Below are 26,125 nucleotides of genomic sequence, written 5' to 3'. Positions count from 1 at the left end.
TTCACTATGGTGCATTAAGTTTGTTGGAACCTCTCTAGCGCACTGACAAACAATGATTCATTGACTTTCAGTGTCCCTGTCTAAGAATTTCCACGACAAACCCATTTTGGTTCCATGTAGAACCCTCTGTGGAAAGGGTTCTACAATGGAGACAGCCGTTGAAACCTTTTAGGTTCTAGATAGCACCATTTTATCGAAGAGTGTATGATCAGGCAACCATGGGCAGCTGGTAACATATCTCTTGGAGAATCCAGTCTGAGACTTGATGCAGAGAAAAAAATGCTGATCACAATAACTTTAGAAAACACTCATCATGTCAACATTTGGTCATGCTAGCTGTGTGTGAGAGAGAAAAAAGAGAGAGAATGGTTGATGAATACACATATAGGAAACATTGATTGTGTGTGAGAGATACATTTTAAGCTAGCCTAATTCTTGAAACATGTGCCCCCCAATATGGATGTGAATTTGTTCTTGATTCATTTAGGGATCTTTGTATTTTTTGGTATTTTCTATTTGACAATACGATAAATGTTGCCTATCCCCCCCCCCAAACACTCATTCTAACGTTACACCTGTCATCGGCAGTTTTCAATTCTTGATTCTCTTTTTTTGCAGGAACCTTCTAGCTTGGATGGAAGGATCCAACAAAGGGAAGGAGGACAGTTATCCTGCTGACTAAGACATGGAAAGAGCCTCTCTCTCTCCGTATGTCTGCCTGACTGCCTGCCAGATTGCTGAGGGGCGACAAAGTCAATGGACTTGCTAGGCTAAGTCTAACTTAGGGAAGACCTTAGGTAATGGTTAAACACGATCTGTCTGTGTTTAAAGCTCCTGAAACATGTCAATGACCTGATGCATGGCCTCTACAGCAGTGCTTGGCCCCACACTCAGTTACCAGTGATCTATTCTGCCACATCCCAGGGAAAGGAGGGAGCGTAACCACCCATCCTTAAATCCATAGTCATTGACAGTAAGTTATGTGCAAAATGTTGTTTTTCTTTCTTCTGTTTGATACTCGGATCTTCAATGTCAATTGATTCCAGTAAGTTGTGAGTGCCGTACTACGCTGCGTACGATAAGAGAAATGAGTATTCAATAGCAACGAGTTGTTTATGGCAACAATGTAGCTACGTCGCTACTCAACCATTGGTCAAGGTCTGCCCAACCTCATCAATGTAATGCAAAGCACCTCTTCTGTCATATTAAACAACATTAAAAACAATACAATTATATTATAAACCAAACACTTCCAATCACATCACAGAAATCAAGCAGTAGACATGGCTGCAACACTAATAAAGAAAATCACATCAATGCCTATTGCTGACATTTGCCACGCATTTCTAAAAGCTAGAAAATAACAAAATAATACAAGCCCAGCCAGGCTGCCTGTTGTTACCCAGATTCAAAAGAGTTTCTGCCGCCTTGATGCTGTGTTGAACCTCCTCAGCAGTCTCTCGCTCCACCCACGGAATTTGCTTGTAAGATCCCTCTCAAATGCCAGTTGAATGATCTACGCTTTCCTCCTGTGCAACAAGCTCTGTCTGTGCTCACGGAATACGTTTTTCAATGTTGCCATCATCACAGTAGGCGTTGCTGTTAGAGGCCCGGAGTTTGTATCCAAAATACTCTTGTGTTGTCCATTTTTCTTTTCCAGATCGGACGATTTCAGTCTGTAGAAACTGGCATCTGACAGTAAATTCAGCCTCCACCAAGTCCAGCAGTGGTTTCACCTTTTCCACATCCATAAAGGGTTCATTCTCTGGGTGCGAGGCACACAGGGCCTCAACAAGTAGGCTCTTTCATTCGTTAAATCTTGCTGACATTTCTCCCAGTACAGCATCCAGAATGCTGAAAAACAGTATTTTGCACTCCCTGTCATTATCCTCTTCTTGCTGGCCCATTGTTGTTTCGACCACATATTCTTTCAGATTACTACTCACTACTCTTTGCCGTTTGCTTGAAGTGGGGGTGTCCGTGTGCTTGTATTTCTCCCATAACTCAAACTCGCGTAGCAGTTTTTCCACACAATTGGCCTTGGCCTCTGGAGCAGATTTCTCTTCCTCCCCGCCACTTTGATCTGATGCTGCCGGTGTGCCCTGGCCAATTTCTAATATCCATCCAGCTGCACGTTGAAACTCTTTTTAAATATATTGTTTTTACGTAGTGCGCAACTTTGAAAAGTACACTTAAAAATGGTCAAATTGACCCCGCCCTTCTACTGTGAAGGCCAATCCCTTTTTTCAACTGGTAAAATGTGTATGACGTTCGTATGCTGCATGCAAGGCAGTTGCATGAATGAAGCATACACAACAAATCTGTTGGCATGACGGAGGGGGCAGATTGTGGGACAGAATAGGGATACACAGAACTGAGGGGGCATTGCCCCCTTTTGCCCCATCGTGGCGCCGGGCCTGGATGGGTGACCGGTAAGCCAGTGCACGCAGAGACATAAAAGTGATATCCACAAGTTCTTTAGTGCTAGTAACCAAAAGGACGTTTGTTCGCATACCCAAGCCGATAAGGCGAATAATCTGTCGATGTGTCATATTTTAGGCTATCTGGTATTAGTACATAAACCTAAATGTAGGGTTTAACTGTACAAGTGCAAAATAGCCTACACACCCAAATAATCAAATCAAATCAAATATATTTATATAGCCCTTTGTACATCAGCTGATATCTCAAAGTGCTGTACAGAAACCCAGCCGAAAACCCCAAACACCAAGCAATGCAGGTGTAGAAGCACGGTGGCTAGGAAAAACTCTCTAGAAAGGCCAAAACCTAGGAAGAAACCTAGAGAGGAACCAGACTATGTGGGGTGGCCAGTCCTCATCTGGCTGTGCCGGGTGGAGATTATAAAAAAACATGACCAAGATGTTCAAATGTTCATAAATGACCATCATGGTTGAATAATAATAAGGCAGAACAGTTGAAACTGGAGCAGCAGCATAGTCAGGTGGACTGGGGACAGCAAGGAGTCATCATGTCAGGTAATAATGCTTTTGGCAGATAACATTAACATCAATCCACAGAGGCAAAAAGGACATTGTCGAAGTTGAATTCAATAAGATAAAAGCTGCAAAAGGAGAGTTGAAAATAAAGAGGGGGGGGGGCAGAAAAGTAATATTTGGGAAAGATTTGGTGAAGTGGTAAAAGAGGATGATAGCAGTGCCGGCGATGTCATGTGACGATTGTGAGGCGCTACACAAATTCAACAGTCAAAAGATGGGACTCCAAATGGCATATCAAGGCAGCTGTATGGAAACTGAAACGTGGACACTGTAGATCTATAACCTCTCACATAGCCTTAATAATAAATCCTGCAGAATTAAGCATTTCTTGCAGTAAAATTATACACCCAATGTAGGGAAACAGGAGTGAAGAAACAGGATTTATTTCTGCATCTTGAGAGAACGCAATGCTCAGATACAATCTATTTAGATGCTGTCTTCATCTAATATAAATTGGAAGGATCACAATAATTTGAATAGAACAAAATTGATGAGATATGCTAAGAACTGTGGTTTGAAACAAATGGTTAATGATACTACTAGATCTTCAATTAAGTTGGATCATCGTTCAGACACATGCATTGATCTGATTTTCTGTAACATATATGCTTAAAAGCCAGATCAATGCCAGTGGGCTGGACAGACCATAATATTGTGACCATAACCACGAACACCAAGGTTCCAAAGAAACCCCCTAGGATTGTGGTCAAAAGAAATGTTAAAACATTTAATCATGAGTTATTTCTAAATGATTTAGCTGCTGTACCCTGGGAGCTGATTTATCTAGAGGATGATTTAAATCACCCTACAGAATGTTTTATTGATTTGCTCACTGAGGTAATGGACCATCATGCCCCTATAAGAAAGAGAACAGTTGGTGCCCGTCCATCTCCATGGATTGATGATGAACTGGGTGAGGCTTTTTCTCAAAGAAATATGGCAAGTCAGCCAAGTCAAAATTAGAAATTGATGAACAGAATTATAGAACATTACGTAATTATGCAGATAAATTGAATCGAAGGAAAAAAAAGTTATTTTACAACATCTTTTATTGATTGTAAAAATGATTGTAAAAAGGTATGGAACACAGTTAAGGGCTTACTTGGTACATCTATCTCATCATGCCCATCTAGTGTGGAGGTTGACGGGAGAATAATAACAAAACCAGTTGATATTGCCAATCATTTTGCAGATTTTTTTTACACAGAAAATTAAATTACTAAGCAACAATGTGACAAATTATTCCAAACAAGCTATTGTCCAATGGATTGATGATCATATTATGAGCAACAAGATCTGCTCTTTTAGTCTGCAAACAGTGTCAGTGGAGGAGGTGTTAAACCTATTGAAGTCATTACCTGATGGTAAATCTACAGGTTATGGTCTTATGGACAATTTTTTGCTTCGCTGTGCTGCTCCCCAGATTGCAGTTCCACTGAGATACATATTTAATTGGTCACTGGAAAAGGGGTTGTTTGCAAATGTATGGAAGCATGCGAAACTGTGTCCTATTCCAAAAGAGTGCAAAGAACCCATTACTCATGCCAATAGTCGACCAATTCGTCTACTCTCTACACTCAGTAAGATATTGGAGGGTATTGTGAGTAGACAAATGTGGGAGTATATGGAAAAGAATGATCTGATTACAGCCAATCAGCATGCTTATCGCAAAAAACATTCCACTACCACTGCATTGGTTGACATGACAGACCAGTGGCTCAATGCTATGGATAAAGGCAGGTTTGTAGGTGTACTATTTTTAGATTTCAGTGCAGCATTTGATTTAGTGGATCATGAAATTATTTTGACAAAATCAATGTATTATGGTTTTAAGGATGTAGCATTGAATTGGGTACAGTCATATCTAACTGACAGGAAACAGTCCACCTATATCAATCGTTCATTTTCTTCCCCTCATGTGTTAAACTGTGGAATACCGCAGGGCAGCTGCCTTGGACCATTTCTCTACTTAATATACACCAACGACCTTCCCTAAGTCTTGGTTGAAACTCAAGCCACTATATTTGCAGATGATACTACAATTTATGCAGCAAGACAATCGGTTCAACAGGTACAGCAAGCTTTGCAAGGAGATATGGAGATTATCAGGAAATGGGTTTGCCAAAACAAACTTGCTTTAAACACCAAGAAAACCAAAGTTATGTTGGTCTGTTCAACGAGGAATAGGCCAAAACAGCATGGGATACAATTAAGTATGGGAGGAGTACAAATTGAAGAAGTGGCAGAAACCAAACTACTGGGAGTGCAGCTAGACAACTGCTTATCGTGGTCGTCTCAAATAACTAATCTATGTAAAATACATATTAAAACAGCATGCATAATCAGAAGGATAGCTAAATATTTACCAGGGAAAATCCTTCAGCAAATAACACAGGCATTGGTTGAGAGTCAAGTGAACTATTGTTCGGTGGTCTGGAGAAATGCATCATCTAGTGAAGTTAGGAGGCTGCAGAATGCACAGAATAAAGCAGCATGGATTATTTTAAGGCGGAGATATGGTTCTTCTGTTGCAGTCATGTGCAGTGTTCTTGGTTGGTCATCAATCGACAAGATAATTGAAAAAACATGCTTCTTTTATTTCATAATATACATAATTTAAAACGGCCAAGTTCTATTCACAATGGTATTCAGTTGGTAAGAGACAGACATTCAGTAAATACTAGGAATAGACTGTCCACCATCTATGCGTTATCCAGACAGAAAAAAGAAATGGGCAAAAGAACATTTCGATTTAGAGCAAAAAAGAAATGGAATAAATTAACTGAGCAAACTAGAAACCTTTCAATATATAAGTTTAAACATTATTTAAAAACAATTTAAATATAGTATATAAATGTTGTGGGACTATAGTAGATGAAGAATCAATATTTGTTTAGATTGAGTATTTATTGGGTCATTATGTTAGTGTATTATGTATGTTTGTAATAGTGTGTTATATGTGAAAGTGTGTTTGTATTATAAATTGTATTTTAATGTTTAAGGACTCTTGGAAGATTAGTCCAAATGGGGACTAAAAGAGATCCTAATAAAATCAATCATCATAAAAGCTGATAGTATTTTAACCACATAAAATATTCATCAAAGCCGAACTGCAATCTTATCAGAAACCCTTTGAGTCCTTTTCACAGTTTTCTTTTTCCTTACAACCGGTCAAACTGATGTCATTTGGAAATTGTGCAGAAAATCTTTCTCATTTTTTGTTGTTCCTACGAAAATGTTGGAAATTATAAGCAGAAACCTATCTAAATCAGGTTTTTAAAAATGATCCTTTAAAAAATATCGTTCTGCCATATTTGGCAGTTGCCAATAGCACATTTTCTATATTTGCGGGTTAGGGTTGGGTGCCTTAGATTTTCACTTTATCACATATAGTCGGGTGTTGGCGGATGGGTTATAATCAATTTCATGCTGGTGAGGGTGAAGAAAGAGCTGACCCAAGGACCACTTGAAGTGGACACCGGTACACAGTCTTCGCTCCCTGCCTGCCGAGCACTGTTTTCCCACAGTTCTGTTAACGTTACCACATATTGGAGTAACCACAGCATGTAGTAGTAACCACAGCAGGTAGTAGTAACCACAGCAGGCAGTAGTAGCCACAGCATGTAGTAGTAACCACAGCAGGTAGTAGTAACCACATCTGGTAGTAGTAACCACATCAGGTAGTAGTAACATCAGCATGTAGTAGTAACCACAGCAGGTAGTAACCACAGCATGTGCTAGTAACCACAGCATGTAGTAACCACATCAGGTAGTATTAACCACATCAGGTAGTAGTAACCACATCAGGTAGTAGTAACCACAGCATGTAGTAGTAACCACAGCATGTGATAGTAATGGCAGCATGTGATAGTAACCACAGCATGTGATAGTAACCACAGCAGGTAGTAACCACAGCATGTAGTAGTAACCACAGCAGGTAGTAGTAACCACAGCAGGTAGTAACCACAGCATGTAGTAGTAACCACAGCAGGTAGTAGTAACCACAGCAGGTAGTAGTAACCACAGCATGTAGTATTAACCACAGCAGGTAGTAGTAACCACTGCATGTGATAGTAACCACAGTATGTAGTAGTAATCACAGCAGGCTGTAGTAACCACAGCAGGCAGTAGTAACCACAGCATGTAGTAGCCACAGCATGTAGTAGTAATCACAGCAGGCAGTAGTAACCACAGCAGGCAGTAGTAACCACAGCATGTAGTAATAACCACATCTGGTAGTAGTAACCACATCAGGTAGTAGTAACCACAGCATGTAGTAGTAACCACAGCATGTAGTAGTAACCACAGCATGTAGTAGTAACCACAGCATGTAGTAGTAACCACAGCAGGTAGTAGTAACCACAGCAGGTAGTAGTAACCACAGCAGGTAGTAGTAACCACAGCAGGTAGTAGTAACCACAGCAGGTAGTAGTAACCACAGCAGGTAGTAGTAACCACAGCAGGTAGTAGTAACCACAGCATGTAGTAGTAACCACAGCAGGTAGTAGTAGCCACAGCATGTAGTAGTAGCCACATCATGTAGTAGTAGCCACATCATGTAGTAGTAGCCACATCATGTAGTAGTAGCCACATCAGGTAGTAGTAACCACAGCAGGTAGTAGTAACCACAGCAGGTAGTAGTAACCACAGCAGGTAGTAGTAACCACAGCAGGTAGTAGTAACCACAGCAGGTAGTAGTAACCACAGCATGTAGTAACCACAGCATGTAGTAACCACAGCATGTAGTAACCACAGCATGTAGTAACCACAGCATGTAGTAGTAACCACAGCATGTAGTAGTAACCACAGCATGTAGTAGTAACCACAGCATGTAGTAGTAACCACAGCATGTAGTAGTAACCACAGCATGTAGTAGTAACCACAGCATGTAGTAGTAACCACAGCATGTAGTAGTAACCACAGCATGTAGTAGTAACCACAGCATGTAGTAGTAACCACAGCATGTAGTAGTAACCACAGCAGGTAGTAGTAACCACAGCATGTAGTAGTAACCACAGCATGTAGTAATAACCACAGCATGTAGTAGTAACCACAGCATGTAGTAGTAACCACAGCATGTAGTAGTAACCACAGCATGTAGTAGTAACCACAGCATGTAGTAGTAACCACAGCAGGTAGTAGTAACCACATCAGGTAGTAGTAACCACATCAGGTAGTAGTAACCACATCAGGTAGTAGTAACCACAACAGGTAGTAGTAACCACAGCAGGTAGTAACCACAGCAGGTAGTAACCACAGCAGGTAGTAACCACAGCATGCGATAGTAACGGCAGTATGTGATAGTAACCACAGCATGTAGTGACCACAGCAGGTAGTAGTAGCCACAGCAGGTAGTAGTAACCACAGCAGGTAGTAGTAACCACAGCATGTAGTAGTAACCACAGCAGGTAGTAGTAACCACAGCAGTTAGTAACCACAGCATGTAGTAACCACAGCAGGTAGTAGTAACCACAGCAGGTAGTAACCACAGCATGTGATAGTAATGGCAGCATGTAGTAGTAACCACAGCATGTAGTAGTAGCCACAGCATGTAGTAGTAACCACAGCAGGTAGTAGTAACCACAGCATGTAGTAACCACAGCATGTAGTAGTAACCACAGCAGGTAGTAACCACAGCAGGTAGTAGTAACCACAGCATGTAGTAGCCACATCATGTAGTAGTAACCACAGCAGGTAGTAGTAACCACAGCAGGTAGTAGTAACCACAGCAGGTAGTAGTAACCACAGCATGTAGTAGTAACCACAGCATGTAGTAGTAACCACAGCATGTAGTAGTAACCACAGCAGGTAGTAACCACAGTATGTAGTAGTAACCACAGTATGTAGTAGTAACCACAGCATGTAGTAGTAACCACAGCAGGTAGTAACCACAACATGTGATAGTAACCACAGTAGGTAGTAGTAACCACAGCAGGTAGTAGTAACCACAGCAGGTAGTAACCACAACATGTGATAGTAACCACAGTATGTAGTAGTAACCACAGCATGTAGTAGTAACCACAGCAAGTAGTAGTAACCACGGCAGGGAGTAGTAACCACGGCAGGTAGTAGTAACCACAGCATGTAGTAGTAACCACAGCATGTAGTAGTAACCACAACATGTAGTAACCACAGCATGTAGTAGCCACAGCATGTAGTAGTAACCACAGCATGTAGTAACCACAGCATGTAGTAGCCACAGCATGTAGTAGTAACCACAGCATGTAGTAACCACAGCATGTAGTAGCCACAGCATGTAGTAGTAACCACAGCATGTAGTAACCACAGCATGTAGTAGCCACAGCATGTAGTAGTAGCCACAGCATGTAGTAGTAACCACAGCAGGTAGTAGTAACCACAGCAGGTAGTAGTAACCACAGCATGTAGTAACCACAGCATGTAGTAGTAACCACAGCAGGTAGTAACCACAGCAGGTAGTAACCACATCATGTAGTAGTAACCACAGCATGTAGTAACCACAGCATGTAGTAACCACAGCATGTAGTAACCACAGCAGGTAGTGACCACAGCAGGTAGTAACCACATCATGTAGTAGTAACCACAGCATGTAGTAACCACAGCATGTAGTAACCACAGCATGTAGTAGTAACCACAGCATGTAGTAGTAACCACAGCATGTAGTAGTAACCACAGCATGTAGTAGTAACCACAGCAGGTAGTAACCACAGCAGGTAGTAACCACAGCAGGTAGTAACCACAGCAGGTAGTAACCACAGCATGTGATAGTAACGGCAGCATGTGATAGTAACGGCAGCATGTGATAGTAACCGCAGCATGTGATAGTAACCACAGCATGTGATAGTAACCACAGCATGTGATAGTAACGGCAGCATGTGATAGTAATGGCAGCATGTGATAGTAACGGCAGTAGGGGTGTTAACCCCGGTGTCCTGGCTAAATTCCCAATCTGGCCCTCGAACCATCATGGTCACCTAATAATCCCCAGTTTACAATTGGCTCATTCATGCCCCTCCTCTCCCCTGTAACTATTCCCCAGGTTTTTGCTGCAAATGAGAATGTGTTCTCAGTCAATTTACCTGGTAAAATAACGGATAAAAAAAAAAAATATATATATATATATATATATTTTAAATGGTGATAGTAACGGCAGCATGTGATAGTAACCGCGGTCTGCAGGTGGACCCTATCGTGAGATGTTCTATAACACACTGGAATGTATCCTTAAATGATCCCTGCCATAGGAAGTCATTATGTGAAATTTCTATTTCCCGCCCTATGTGGAAAATCCCACTCCCCAAACCAGTCCTTTTTACTTTCTGCAGGGAATTCATAGAGTTTACTTGAAAGAACTGGAGCTTGTCTCCAAATTAGATAATGCAACGCATAAACACGGGAAAACCCCAAATGTTCCGTGATACTTTGAATGTGCCAGAATGAAAGTGAAAGCTGCAAATGTAGGGCAGAGGGTGGGGGAATATGGTACAAACACATGTTTTACTAGTAGCCTGTAAACTTAAAATCATAGCCTTTTACATTGAAATAATACTTCTCCCACACACTCCCTCTGTATATGTGTTGCACAAGGCTGCTACCAAGACATTAAAACCTTGGCATGTAGAAGAGCCCTCTATCTAAACAGTAGCTGTACAGGATAATACATTTCAATGAAATTATAACCTTCCTGGGGCCAATAACACTGCTGTATAGAAGCAAGATAGGACTGGCATGTGGAGTGTGACCCGGCTGTCGTCGTCGATGATGATAGATAGAGAGAGAGAGAACTTCTCCATAGGACCTCAAATGACCAGACTTCCTGATCGGTGACTCTGTGACCCCCCCCCCCCGAGCTTATCTTCATCCCTGGATGACTTGACATCAGTTCATTAACTAATATAAAGATGATATGTGGTTCCAAAACTAAAGGACGAGCCCCATATCAAAATGGGGTCGTGGAAGAATTTCCAAAATCCTGAACAAACAAAAAACTATTCTACAAAAAATATATATTATAATAGTGTCTTTGTATCTCAAAATCGTTGTAATATGGTTAACTTTAAAAATCTAAATGAAGATGATTCAGATTAAAACGAGAAAATACAACCGGAGTGCCCTTACATTATGGGAAAAGGCCGCTGTCACACCCTGACCTATCAACCAACCTAAAGCTGTTAATGTAACGTTACCTAGTAAGCTAACGTATCTGAAGTCGGAAGTTTACATTCACCTTAGCCAAATACATTTAAACTCAGTTTTTCACCATTCCTGACATTTTATCCTAGTAAAAATTCACTGTCTTAGGTCAATTAGGATCACCACTTTATTTTAAGAATGTGAAATGTTAGAATAATAGAGAAAATTATTTATTTTAGCCTTTATTTCTTTAATCAAATTCCCAGTGGGTCAGAAGTTTACATACACTCAATTAGTATTTGGTAGTATTGCCTTTAAATGGTTTAACATGGGTCAAATGTTTCGGGTAGCCTTCCACAAGCTTCCCACAGTAGGTTGGGTGAATTTTGGCCCATTCCTCCTGACAGAGCTAGTGTAACTGAGTCAGGTTTGTAGAACTCCTTGCTCACACACGCTTTTTCAGTTCTGCCCACAAATTTTCTATGGGCTTGAGGTCAGGGCTTTGTGATGGACACTCCCAATACCTTGACTTTGTTGTACTTAAGCCATTTTGCCACAACTTTGGAAGTATGTTTGGGGTCATTGTCCATTTGGAAGACCCATTTGCGACCAAGCTTTAACTCCCTGACTGATGTCTTGTGGTGTTGCTTCAATATATCCACATAATTTTCCTACCTCATGATGCAATCTATTTTGTGAAGTGCACCAATCCCTCCTGCAGCAAAGCACCCCCAGAACATGATGCTGCCACTCCCGTGCTTCACGGTTGGGATGGTGTTCTTCGGGTTGCAAGCCTCCCCCTTCTTTCTCCAAACACAACGATGGTCATTATGGCTAAAGAGTTATTTTTTTGTTTCATCAGACCAGAGGACATTTCTCCAAAAAGTATGATCTTTGACCCCTTGTGCAGTTGCAAACCGTAGTCTGGATTTTTATGGAGGTTGTGGAGCAGTGGCTTCTTTCCTTGCTGAGCGGCCTTTCAGGTTATGTCGATATAGGACTCGTTTTACTGTGGATATAGATACTTTTGTACCTGTTTCCTCCAGCATCTTCACAAGGTCCTTTGCTGTTGTTCTGGGTTTGATTTGCACTTTTCGCACACAAAAGTATGTTCATCTCTAGGAGACAGAACGTGTCTCCTTCCTGAGGGGTATGACGGCTGCGTAGTCCCATGGTGTTTATACTTGCGTACTATTGTTTGTACAGATGAACGTGATACCTTCAGGCATTTGGAAATTGCTCCAAAGGATGAACCAGACTTGTGGAGGTCTTCACTGATTTATTTTGATTTTCCCATGATGTCAATCAAAGAGGCACTGAGTTTGAAGGTAGGCCTTGAAATACATCCACAGGTACACCTCCAATTGACTCAAATGATGTCAATTAGCCTATCAGAAGCTTCTAAAGCCATGACATCATTATCTGGAATTTTCCAAGTTGATAAAGGCACAGTCAACTAAGTGTATGTCAAATTCTGACCCACTGGAATTGTGTTAGTGAATTATAAGTGAAATAATCTGTCTGTAAACAATTGTTGGAAAAATGACTTGTGTCATGCACAAAGTAGATGTCCTAACCCACTTGCCAAAACTATAGTTTGTTAACAAGAAATTTGTGGAGTGGTGGAAAAACAAGTTTTAATGACTCCAACCTAAGTGTGTGTAAACTTCCGACTTCAACTGTAGCTAGCACTCCTGTCAGGTAGCTAGCAACAGTTACCCATAGCTGGCTAGCTAGTTTTATAGTTTGGTAATTTGTTCCAATACATTTCAGTTGCAAAAACTATGTTAATGAATCTAGCAACGTTTTATAGGCTCCTCACCACGAGACGAAGCCAAATTGCCAATGCAAAAATCAATGTGTATGTATATATTTTTTTAAAGCAAGCTAGCTTCATACTTTTCTGACATGCTGAAAATGCAGCCTTTTAAAAATTTAAATGTACACTTCGCAGCCACCAGTTTGACATATAACTACAGTTTGCATTGAATTGTAGGTCACATCAACCCCGCAAGTGACCAAAATAGTTCACTCGCCGAGAGGAGAAAGTTAGTCAATTAGACCACTTAAGATGCCAATCAAACTGCATCCGTTTTCGATGGGGATTTTCGGAGGGAAAGTGGCTAGGGCAGGGGTTCTGGACTGCAGCCCAAGCCTATGAGACAAGGGCGCATGGAATAATGGGCTACAAAACATCCAAGGGTAGTCTGCAACGGGAACCCCCCCAATAAAATGATATGTATAAATATCAACATGGGCCAAGGACGGAAGGTTGTCTCTCAAAATTTCTTCAAGAGAAGAACTAATTTAGCTGTAATTTCTCAAAACAGATCATGGCTGCGTTCGCGCTTTGGATAGTATTGCTGCCTATTGCAGGTAAGAACTGAACATTTTTCCTAAAATGCTGCAGTTTTAAGTTTTATATAAGTCAAATATGTTTAATTTGGACAAATTATTATCTCTTTTAAAGCGTCGAAATTTGCCCTAAACCTCACACCGAAGCATCCCATGGCTCGAGTCGGCGACAGTCTGGTCCTGACGTGCAAAGCCAGTGGTTGCGCCGAAGCCGTCACGTTCACCTGGTCTTCATTGATTGACCGGTCACTCTACGGTAAAACGGAGACCAACGGGACAGTGTCCCTGCAAATATTTAACCCGTTGGAAATTCATCACGTCAACACGGTCGTCTGTAAGGCCACATGCAGAACCAAAGGAGAAGTTCCACAAAACGCGCAAAAGTCTACTAAGGTGAACGTCTACGGTAAGTTTTGTGCGTCTTTGTTTATTGTAGGCTTTTATAGTAGAACGTCTTCATGAACAGTAGCTTTTTGTTTATTGTAGGCTTTTATAGTAGAACGTCTTCATGAACAGTAGCTTTTTGTTTATTGTAGGCTTTTATAGTAGAACGTCTTCATGAACAGTAGCTTTTTGTTTATTGTAGGCTTTTATAGTAGAACGTCTTCATGAACAGTAGCTTTTTGTTTATTGTAGGCTTTTATAGTAGAACGTCTTCATGAACAGTAACTTTTTGTTTATTGTAGGCTTTTATAGTAGAACGTCTTCATGAACAGTAGCTTTTTGTTTAGATCATGCGCAATTGGTTTGCAGTTTATAATATTAAATTAATCCACTAATATACACACTCTCGGGTTCCTCCCAAATAAAACAACATGCCAATGAATCTAAAGTGTTTTAAGCAGGGCTACTGTATATCGATAGGCATCCAACCTACTGTATGTAGACTATAAGTGGCGTGTATTCATGGGGGCCAAGGGAAGCCAGGATTCCTCGACAAATGTATCTTTGGTCTCTTTGTGTTTTAATAATTGTCCTTCAATTCGCAAGGGGCTGAATGTATCACACAGGAGGAAGCATCCGAGCGAGCGAAACAGGGGTACTGCGTCTCTCTACGTTTATATGCCATCTATCTGATGCTGTCTGGTCATAAAGATATTGACATTGTTGCCGCCCGTAGCATTGAATGCAAGGGAAGCCAGAGAGCATTTTGGGCTCCTTCGAAAATGAAAAGAATAAAACATTTGCCAATAAGCGTTGAGCTAAACTGTGAATGGTCCTGGAAGCGTAAAACACGTGTAAAATGGAAGCCTGCTTGGATTTGGCGTCTCCTATCAAATCGCTTTGAGAGCATAATTTACATCATTAACAGAAACAACTTGAATTGTTGCATCTCGTTGTGTTGTTGTCCTCCTGTGTCTAGCTAGCTAAAATTGTCCCTTTCCTAAATTAGCCATGGATGGAGATAGGGAATTGGACTTGTGGTTTTATTTCATTCTATGTACTGTACAATGATTATAAAGGCGATTCTGATGTTGAAATGGTCCTGGAAGAGGGAGGCAGCTCCTGCGGTAACTCTACGTGGTTCTGATAGGAGAATTATGCTCTCCAGTTACATCACCCAATTTAATTATATTACTCTCAGTCTACAAACCAGAATTTGTAAGATCCTGGTAGAATGAAACAGACGGAGGGCCAGATAAATGGTCAAAAAGGTTTATTCACGGAACGTTCTGAATTCAAGAATACAAATCAATCCATTTTATACTGACTTCTCACGCCCACACATACACACAAACATACACACACACATGTCCTGCATCGCACCCACTGTCTGTCTCACTTCCCAGCCGACAGAGATAGTGACTTTGTCCTTGTGACGTACTCCCCGTTCTCTCCCTAATCTCTAGTCAGGTCGGTACCAAGCTCAGACAGTCTGTGTTTTAAAATACCATAAAGACATATTGTTTCACCCTAATTCTGACTAGAACTACACATTTATTGATTATGATTTCATACATTCTAATCAATTCCATTCAATTATATGTTTCAGGGCGGAATATTATAATAATTCAATTAACAGACAATTCTCACCTATCAAATTCTAAATCAATAGTTGTTTAGTGGTCCAAAAATGTCAGAAACATGGACTTGCTTCACCAGACAGATGTTGCTATCTGGTTTTGTGATAAAACAAAGGTGTAGTTGAATTTATTCTTCCACTGTGTCTTCTTATTGTCTCTTTACCCATGCAATGCTACTGATACCTATATGAAATAGGCATGACAGATCATGATGGACTTGATCATTTGATTAAAACATGTATGAATGAATTGATAAATAAATAGCTAAATTAATTGCTACAGTAGTGGAAAAAAATGCAACTTAAACACAAGTTAGTTTGTCTGTAGCTGTATAGATCTTCTCATTGGCACCTATCTGTAGGTCTTATTGCAAATTATTGCTACAAAACACATTGGGTCGTAGCATTCCAGAAGAGAATGTGTTTTGATGAACCATTAATTGATTTGTCATTGACAGCCTTACCAAAGGATCCCACCATATCAAGAAGTGACCTTTTGACTGAGGGTCAGGAGAGTAACCTCACCTGTACAGTTCCAGATGTGTACCCAGCTGAACGTCTAATCATTGAGTGGCTACTGGGAGATGAAGTTCTCCTCAAACAAGATGAACATCTGGAAGTCCAGACTGTCACCTCAGTGTTGAAATACAGACCGACAGCCCAGAACAATGGACAGAATATTACCTGCAGAGCCACGCTGGACATTGGGATTGACAAGAGAACCAGAGAGACTGTCACCTCAATGACCATTCAATGTAAATATATATCTGTCTAGAGTTGTTCAATCATTCTCATCGGACAATGTTTCAAAATACAGTTTGGGGTACAAGTTAAAGAAGCTATACAGAACGTTTGCCTCTGGGGTGCTCTTGAGACTAAAGGGGTCCCCTAATATTGTATTTTTATTTAACCAGGCAAGACAGTTAAGAACAAATTCTTATTTACAATGACGGCCTAGGAACAGTGGGTTAACTGCCTTGTTCAGGGGCAGAATGACAGATTTTTACCTTGTCAGCTCAGGGATTTGATCTAGTAACCTTTTGGTTTCTGGCCCAATGCTCTAACCACTAGACTGCCTGCCGTCCCCAGAACAGACAGAAATGGACAGAAAGGAGCATACCCATGAGCAAAATAATACATTCTTTGCATAAAACTAAGGGTTTGTTTAATATTATGTCATAGGTATATCAACCATACAGCCATCATTTGACATGAGCAATTAGCAACTAATCATAATGTGTATCTAACAACCATTATTTTTCCCAATGTAGATTCCCCCAGAAATATCACTATCTCAGAGAACACTCAGGTGAAAATCGGAGACGGTTTTACACTGACGTGTCGTGCTGTGGGGAACCCTGAACCTACAGTGTTGTGGAGAAAACTGGACCAAGATGGCCGCTCAGTCGTGGCAGGAGAGGGAGCGACCCTATTGGTGGAAGAAGCGTCATGGTCCCACGGTGGAGAGTATGAATGCGTGGCCCACAACGTCGTAGGAAACCTTACAGCTCACATGACTGTTAATGTTCAAGGTGAGTCAAATAAAAGCAAACTATATCAGCTTGTGGTTTGTAGTTATAAAAGGTATATCCCATTACGATCCCATTTCCAGTTGACAAATACTGACTATAAGACACAGAATAACCAAGTAAGATTATAATTCATAAGGACAAAAAAGTGTGCTTAATATTGTGTCAGCGTTGGAACCATGTAGTTAATTTTACTTTGTGAAATACCTTATTAACATAGTTTACCATCATTATTATTCCCCTTTTATGTTGACATTTTTGTATTTATATAACCTAATTGATATATGATTATGTTACTCATTTCCCCTGGCAGGTCTTCCAGAGAAGCCTGTTCTTTATCTGAGCCCATCTGGTGAGCTGAAAGCGGGGGACAGTGTGACCATTACCTGCCAATCAGAGAGTGGGCCGCAGGGGCATGTGACCATTACCTGCCAATCAGAGAGTGGGCCGCAGGGGCGTGTGGCGTTACGTCAGTTGTCCGGCAGTCAGGGGGCGGAGCTACAGTCCAACCAGGGCCACACCTCCATCACTGTCCAATTGCTGACAGCTAGAGACTCGGGACTGTACGAATGTCAGGCTACCAATCCCTATGGGAAACAGACATCTTCCATTAACATCACAGTCTTCGATGAGCTTTATACAGAGACCCAGAGAACCACAGCGACTGTCGCATCAATGACAGTTCAATGTAAGTACATTTCTGTCAAGAGTTGTTCAATCATTCTCATTAGACAATGTTTCAAATACAATTTGGGTACAAGTTAATGAGGCTATACATAACTTTTGCCTCTGGGGCGCTCGAGATAAAAGGGGTCCCATAAATGGACAGAAATATTGTCCAGAAATGACCTCATTGGACAAAAAGGAGCACACTGTTTGCCTAAAACTAAAGGTTTGTTTCAAATTATGTCATAGGTATATGAACTATACAGCAAACAAGCCAATATTTGATGTAAACAATTTGCAACTTATCTTCCATAATGTATATCTATCTAACAACCATTATTTTCCCCAATGTAGATTCCCCCAGAAATATCACTATCTCAGAGAACACTCAGGTGAAAATCGGAGACGGTTTTACACTGACGTGTCGTGCTGTGGGGAACCCTGAACCTACAGTGTTGTGGAGAAAACTGGACCAAGATGGCCGCTCAGTCGTGGCAGGAGAGGGAGCGACCCTATTGGTGGAAGAAGCGTCATGGTCCCACGGTGGAGAGTATGAATGCGTGGCCCACAACGTCGTAGGAAACCTTACAGCTCACATGACTGTTAATGTTCAAGGTGAGTCAAATAAAAGCAAACTATATCAGCTTGTGGTTTGTAGTTATAAAAGGTATATCTCATTACGATCCCATTTCCAGTTGACAAATACTGACTATAAGACACAGAATAACCAAGTAAGATTATAATTCATAAGGACAAAAAAGTGTGCTTAATATTGTGTCAGCGTTGGAACCATGTAGTTAATTTTACTTTGTGAAATACCTTATTAACATAGTTTACCATCATTATTATTCCCCTTTTATGTTGACATTTTTGTATTTATATAACCTAATTGATATATGATTATGTTACTCATTTCCCCTGGCAGGTCTTCCAGAGAAGCCTGTTCTTTATCTGAGCCCATCTGGTGAGCTGAAAGCGGGGGACAGTGTGACCATTACCTGCCAATCAGAGAGTGGGCCGCAGGGGCGTGTGGCGTTACGTCAGTTGTCCGGCAGTCAGGGGGCGGAGCTACAGTCCAACCAGGGCCACACCTCCATCACTGTCCAATTGCTGACAGCTAGAGACTCGGGACTGTACGAATGTCAGGCTACCAATCCCTATGGGAAACAGACATCTTCCATTAACATCACAGTCTTCGATGAGCTTTATACAGAGACCCAGAGAACCACAGCGACTGTCGCATCAATGACAGTTCAATGTAAGTACATTTCTGTCAAGAGTTGTTCAATCATTCTCATTAGACAATGTTTCAAATACAATTTGGGTACAAGTTAATGAGGCTATACATAACTTTTGCCTCTGGGGCGCTCAAGATAAAAGGGGTCCCATAAATGGACAGAAATATTGTCCAGAAATGACCTCATTGGACAAAAAGGAGCACACTGTTTGCCTAAAACTAAAGGTTTGTTTCAAATTATGTCATAGGTATATGAACTATACAGCAAACAAGCCAATATTTGATGTAAACAATTTGCAACTTATCTTCCATAATGTATATCTATCTAACAACCATTATTTTCCCCAATGTAGATTCCCCCAGAAATATCACTATCTCAGAGAACACTCAGGTGAAAATCGGAGACGGTTTTACACTGACGTGTCGTGCTGAGGGGAACCCTGAACCTACAGTGTTGTGGAGAAAACTGGACCAAGATGGCCGCTCAGTCGTGGCAGGAGAGGGAGCGACCCTATTGGTGGAAGAAGCGTCATGGTCCCACGGTGGAGAGTATGAATGCGTGGCCCACAACGTCGTAGGAAACCTTACAGCTCACATGACTGTTAATGTTCAAGGTGAGTCAAATATAAGAAAATATCAGCTTGTGGTTTGTAGTTATAAATGGTATATCCCATTGCGATCCCATTTCTAGTTGACAAATGCTGACTGTAAGACACAGAATAACCAAGTAAGGTTATAATTCATAAGGACAAAAAAGCGTGCTTAATATTGTGCCAACTTTGGCACCAGCGACAGTTGCTTCAATGAGTTTACCATTGCTCATGTAAGTACACAAGGCATTCCTAGTGGGAAAAACTGGTTGCAATGTCATTGAAACACATCAACCTTTATTTGTCACATGATACCTTACTGTGAAATGCTTACTTACAAGCCTTCAACCAACAATGCAGTTCAAGAACTAGAGTTAAAGTATTTACTAAATAAACTAAAGTAAAAACAAATATGTAAAAGGTTTTAACTGGTTGTAAAAGGATGTTTTCTTCATTTTAGCTGCAAAGTGAAAAATATGTCTTAATCAATTTAATTTAGCAGACACACTTATCCAGAGTGACTTAGAGTTAGTTAGTGCATTCATCTGTCATAGTGAGGTGGGACAACCACATCTCTCAGTCATAGTGAGGTGGGACAACCACATCTCTCAGTCATAGTGAGGTGGGACAACCACATCTCTCAGTCATAGTGAGGTGGGACAACCACATCTCTCAGTCATAGTGAGACAACCACATATCTCAGTGGGACAACCACATCTCAGTCAGTCATAGTCATAGAGGTGGGACAACCACATCTCTCAGTCATAGTGAGGTGGGACAACCACATCTCTCAGTCATAATGAGGTGGGACAACCACATCTCTCAGTCATAATGAGGTGGGACAACCACATATCTCAGTCATAGTGAGGTGGGACAACCACATCTCTCAGTCATAGTGAGGTGGGACAACCACATCTCTCAGTCATAGTGAGGTGGGACAACCACATCTCTCAGTCATAGTGAGGTGAGAGAAACCACATATCTCAGTCATAGCTAGGTGGGACAACCACATCTCAGTCATAGTGAGGTGGGACAACCACATCTCAGTCATAGTGAGGTGGGACAACCACATCTCTCAGTCATAGTGAGCACATCAATAAAGAAATTAACAGCAAAGTCAGTGCTAGTAGTAAAATAGTTATATTCTGGTTATCACCAGTCTGACCAGATAACAACCAGAATGTTAACAGCAAAGTCAGTGCTAGTAGTAAAATAGTTATATTCTGATGTCATAACAACCAGAATGTTTCCATGACGTCTTGATGTCATGAAGTCTAGGTCTAACTGGTTGTAATGTGATATGACGTCTTTTCAACCATATAATCAGTTTACAAATAGCATACGACGTCACCTGCCAAATATTTTCACGTCAACCTAGAGGCTGAAACAAACAGCAATCCTTCATTTCAATTTGCTACCTTGGGCTCTACCTGCTCAATGTCACCAATGTAGTGGGACACCAGAGCCTCAGCTTCAGCCTCAGCGTCAGCATCCAGGGTAAGACCACTGAGAGATACTCACACAGAAAAACATATTGTATTGACACATACACAGTGCAGTGAAATGTGTTGTTTTACAGGGTCAGCCATAGTAGTACAGCGCCCCTGGAGAAAGTTAGGGTTTAAGTGCCTTGCTCAAGGGACAAATCGATAGATTTTTCACATTATTGGCTTGGGGATTCGAACTAGCAACCTTTCCGTTTACTGTCCTAACGCCTTAACCACTAGGCTACACACACAAGGCATCTGAGTGTACACCAAGCCTCGGGCATTGCCACAAATCTCAAGCTCCTTCACACGGACCAAAAATAGAAACGCAACATACAACAAAATCTGTCAATTGAAATAAATTCATTATTGCCCTAATCTATGGATTTCACAGATATGCATCTGTTGATCATAGATACCGTAAAAAAATAATATAATAATAATATATGCCATTTAGCAGACTCTTTTATCCAAAGCGACTTACAGTCATGTGTGCATAAATTCTACGTATGGGTGGTCCCGGGAATCGAACCCACTACCCTGGCGATACAAGCGCCATGCTCTACCAACTGAGCTACAGAAGGACCACCAAATGGGCATAACAATGTACCTCAAGATCTCATCGCGGTATCTCTGTGTATTCCGATTGCCATCGATAAAATTGAATTGTGTTCGTTGTCCGTAGCTTATGCCTGCCTGCCCATACCATAACCCCACCGCCACAATGGGGCACTCTGTTCACAACGTTGACATCAGCAAACCGCTCGCACCACATGATGCCATACACGTGGTCTGCGGTTGTGAGGTCAGTTGGACATACTGCTAAATACTCTAAAATGGCGTTGGAGGAGGCTTATGGTAGAGAAATGAACATTCCATTTGCACACTCCCTCAAAACTTAAAAGACATCTGTGGCATTGTGTTGTCTGACAAAATGCACCTGTGTAATGATCACGCTGTTTAATCGGCTTCTTGATATGCCACACCTGTCAGGTGGATGGATTATCTTGGTAAAGTACACTGCTCAAAAAAATAAAGGGAACACTAAAATAACACATCCTAGATCTGAATTAATGTAAAGAAAAAAGTATTTAATAAGAATATTTCATAGTTGAATGTGCTGACAACAAAATCACACAAAAATGATCAATGGAAATCAAATTTATTAACCCATGGAGGTCTGGATTTGGAGTCACACTCCACACCACACTACAGGCTGATCCAACTTTGATGTAATGTCCTTAAAACAAGGACTGTCACGTCTGTCACGTGCTCAGTGTGAACCTGCTTTCATCTGTGAAGAGCACAGGGCGCCAGTGGTGAATTTGCCAATCTTGGTGTTCTCTGGCAAATGCCAAACTTCCTCCACGGTGTTGGGCTGTAAGCACAACCCCCACCTGTGGACTTCGGGCCCTCATACCACCCTCATGGAGTCTGTTTCTGACCGTTTGAACAGACACATGCACATTTGTGGCCTGCTGGAGGTCATTTTGCAGGGCTCTGGTAGTGCTCCTCCTTGCACAAATGCGGATGTAGCGGTCCTGCTGCTGGGTTGTTGCCCTCCTACGGCCTCCTCCACGTCTCCTGAAGTACTGGCCTGTCTCCTGGTAGCGCCTCCATGCTCTGGACACTACGCTGACAGACACAGCAAACCTTCTTGCCACAGCTCGCATTGATGTACCATCCTGGATGAGCTGCACTACCTGAGCCACTTGTGTGGGTTGTAGACTCTGTCTCATGCTACCACTAGAGTGAAAGCACCGCCGGCATTCAAAAGTGACCAAAACATCAGCCAGGAAGCATAGGAACTGAGAAGTGGTCTGTGGTCTCCACCTGCAAAACCACTCCTTTATTGGGGGTGTCTTGCTAATTGCCTATAATTTCCACCTGCTGTCTATTCCATTTGCACAACAGCATGTGAAATGTATTGTCAATCAGTGTTGCTTCCTAAGTGGACTGTTTGATTTCACAGAAGTGTGATTGACTTGGAGTTACATTGTGTTTAAGTGTTCCCTTTATTTTTTTTGAGCAGTGTATGAAAAAAACAACATTTAAAAAAGTAAGAAAAAATGGATATGGAGTCTACTAACTTTAAATCTCATCCCTCCAGATAAATCCGTCAATCCAAAGACCGTCATCATACCTGCAGCGTGCTTCGTTTTCATGACCGCTGCTGCCGCGACTCTGATGCGATTCCTGAAGAGAGCAAAACAGGCAAGTTCATATGAACTTGCAAGGACAGTTTAGACTCCCCCCCATGGAGGGAAGAGAGATGGACTCAACATCAGTCTGCAATTGAGCACTGTAACAGTCCACTTCTAGCATCGAGGGGGTGTTTTCCTCAGAGGTGGACAGAGCTGTGCTTTCGGCATGTAAGAGACTGTGTTCTTCGTTGCTATTGGTCAAGTGAAGCTCAAACACGCACTGAAATCATGGTCTCGATTCAATCCGTATCGTGGAAGTTGATTGAAATGTAAATGTTTTCCAGTTGAGCCGACGGATGCAGCGGTTACCGTGGATGCAGCGGTTACCGTCAGTCTACGGGAACATTGCCTTTTAAAATTCAATTGCGCTACAGCGATGAACCTTCCGCGATACGGATTGTATTGAGGCCTAATTGTTTGTTTATGCGTGTTCTCTACTGGTGGATGTACTAAGCCATGAATGTAACTGATGATTTGCACAGGTATGACTTCTAGCATCTTGTAATACCTTCAGTCAACCACCAGCCCAGGATATTGAGTCACTGCAGCATCAGACCTCTTGTAATACCTTCAGTCAACCACCAGCCCAGGACATTGAGTCACTGCAGCATCAGACCTCTTGTAATACCTTCAGTCAACCACCAGCCCAGGACATTGAGTCACTGCAGCATCAGACCTCTTGTAATACCTTCAGTCAACCACCAGCCCAGGACATTGAGTCACTGCAGCATCAGACATCTTGTAATACCTTCAGTCAACCACCAGCCCAGGACATTGAGTCACTGCAGCATCAGACATCTTGTAATACCTTCAGTCAACCACCAGCCCAGGACATTGAGTCACTGCAGCATCAGACCTTTTTTCACTGGAGTTTATATTATTGCTGTATATAATTTTTGTATTTTTTTTATGTGAATTAATATGTTTTGTAAAGACTTATTGTAATAAAGATGACAATGAAAAGGTGTACCCTGCCTCCTGTTTGAACAGACACACACGGTGATGTGGCGGCAGCGTAGCCTCGTGGTTAGAGCGTTGGACTAGTAACCGGAAGGTTGCGAGTTCAAACCCCCGAGCTGACAAGGTACAAAATCTGTCGTTCTGCCCCTGAACAGGCAGTTAACCCACTGTTCCCAGGCCGTCATTGAAAATAAGAATGTGTTCTTAACTGACTTGCCTGGTTAAATAAAGGTAAAATTAAAATAAAATAAAAAAATACAGGGTTTAGGTAAGAGTTGGAGGGTGTGGAAGAGACAAGGAAACAACAGGCATACCTCCGAAACACACAAAGACCAAATAGACTTGACTGAGGATATGGCACTCCGTATCAAGGAAACCATCTCAGAAACAAACACCCATGTTCCACAAACTCTTCTGGGAAGTGTGAGACTAATCTTCCATTTGAGACTGTGTTGAGATAAAAAAAAAACATAAGTACAATACCATATTTGTCCCAAGGGCTCAGTCAATGGGAGGAGGAGTTTGGAGTTCATTGTGCTTACCGACACCAGTCCCAAATGATCTCTGGTTTCCCCTTTAAAAGCTTTCAGACAAATCTGTGAAAAGACACACACAAAACTGAGGAAATCTTTGGGGGATAAACAGTGAAATCAAAATGATTGCGTTTTCTTTTTTATCAGTATACATTAGATGCTTCTGTTATATTTTTGAGTTAGTCATTAAATTGACAAATAAATTAGGCCCTAATCTATGGATTTCACATGAATGGTTAGGGGCACACTCATGGATGGGCCTGGTAGGGCATAGGCCCAACCACTGAGGAGCCAGGCCCAGCCAGTCAGAATGAGTTTTTCTCCACAAAAGGGCTTTATTACAGACAGAAATAATCCTCAGTTTCATTAACTGTCCGGGTGGCTGGACTCAGACGATCCCACAGGTGAAGAAGTCAGATGTGAAGGTCCTGGGCTGGTGTGGTTACATGTGGTCTGCGTTTGAGGCCGGTTGGACGTACTGCCATATTCTCTAAAATGACATTGGAGGCGGTTTATGGTAGAGATTAACATTCAATTATCTGCCAACAGCTCTGGTGGACATCCCTGCAGTCAGCATGCCAATTTCACACTCCCTCAAAACTTGAGACATCTGTGGCATTGTGTTTCGTGACAAAACGGACCATTTTAGAGTGGCATTTGTCTCCAACACAAGGTGCACCTGTGTAATGATCATGCTGTTTAATGAGCTTCTTGAAAGTGGATGGATTATCTTGGTAAAAGAGAAATGCTCACTAACAGGGAGGTAAACAAATTTGTGTACAACATTTGAAAAGCTTTTTGTGTGTATATCTTTTATTTCAGCTCATGAAACCAACACTATACATGTTGTGTTTATATTGTTGCTCTGTGTAGTAGGGAAAATGTTGTGGGTAATGATGATGTAGCGGGGACACCATGCATCCCACTATCAGTAACACTTACATTTACATTTACATTTAAGTCATTTAGCAGACGCTCTTATCCAGAGCGACTTACAAATTGGTGCATTCACCTTATGACATCCAGTGGGACAGTCATTTAACAATAGTGCATCTAAAACTTAGGGGGGTGGGGTGAGAGGGATTACTTAACCTATCCTAGGTATTCCTTAAAGAGGTCTAGAGGTCACTTCTCGTCCGGGTCTAGAGATTAATAGTCAGGTTGACCTCATCGCCATCCTCGGGTCATAGGTCACATATACAGATCAAAGTAGAGACATATTTCCACCTACAGCCTTAGACCAGATGCCTAATGTCCAAATACTTTTACACACGTTGAGTCATGGGATGTTCTTACGCACGTCTTCTCAGGGCACAAACAGGTTAAAGGTGACAATGACAGTTTTTTTTTTTAAGGAAACAGCTAAGTAATGCCCTTTTTGTATTTGCTGAGTTCTCATCTAAGAAGCACTG

General features: G+C 41.5%; 1 protein-coding gene across 1 annotated transcript; it reads left to right on the top strand.

The window, feature by feature from the left end:
* Nucleotides 1-13,270: 13,270 nt before the first annotated feature.
* On the top strand, nt 13,271-25,070 carry vcam1a (vascular cell adhesion molecule 1a). The gene is made up of 9 exons (XM_046358182.1): nt 13,271-13,505; nt 13,600-13,890; nt 15,966-16,262; nt 16,779-17,039; nt 17,350-17,724; nt 18,057-18,317; nt 18,628-18,960; nt 19,293-19,553; nt 23,127-25,070. The coding sequence occupies exons 1-9, from the start codon at nt 13,463-13,465 to the stop codon at nt 23,261-23,263; spliced, it is 2,259 nt and encodes a 752-aa protein (XP_046214138.1). The 5' UTR covers nt 13,271-13,462; the 3' UTR covers nt 23,264-25,070.
* Nucleotides 25,071-26,125: the final 1,055 nt, after the last annotated feature.

This window comes from Oncorhynchus gorbuscha, linkage group LG08 (genome assembly GCF_021184085.1).
Source record: "Oncorhynchus gorbuscha isolate QuinsamMale2020 ecotype Even-year linkage group LG08, OgorEven_v1.0, whole genome shotgun sequence".
In the NCBI taxonomy this organism is placed as follows: Eukaryota; Metazoa; Chordata; class Actinopteri; order Salmoniformes; family Salmonidae; genus Oncorhynchus; species Oncorhynchus gorbuscha.
Note: the sequence above shows the minus strand (reverse complement) of the source record. Positions and strands in the feature narration are given on the sequence as shown.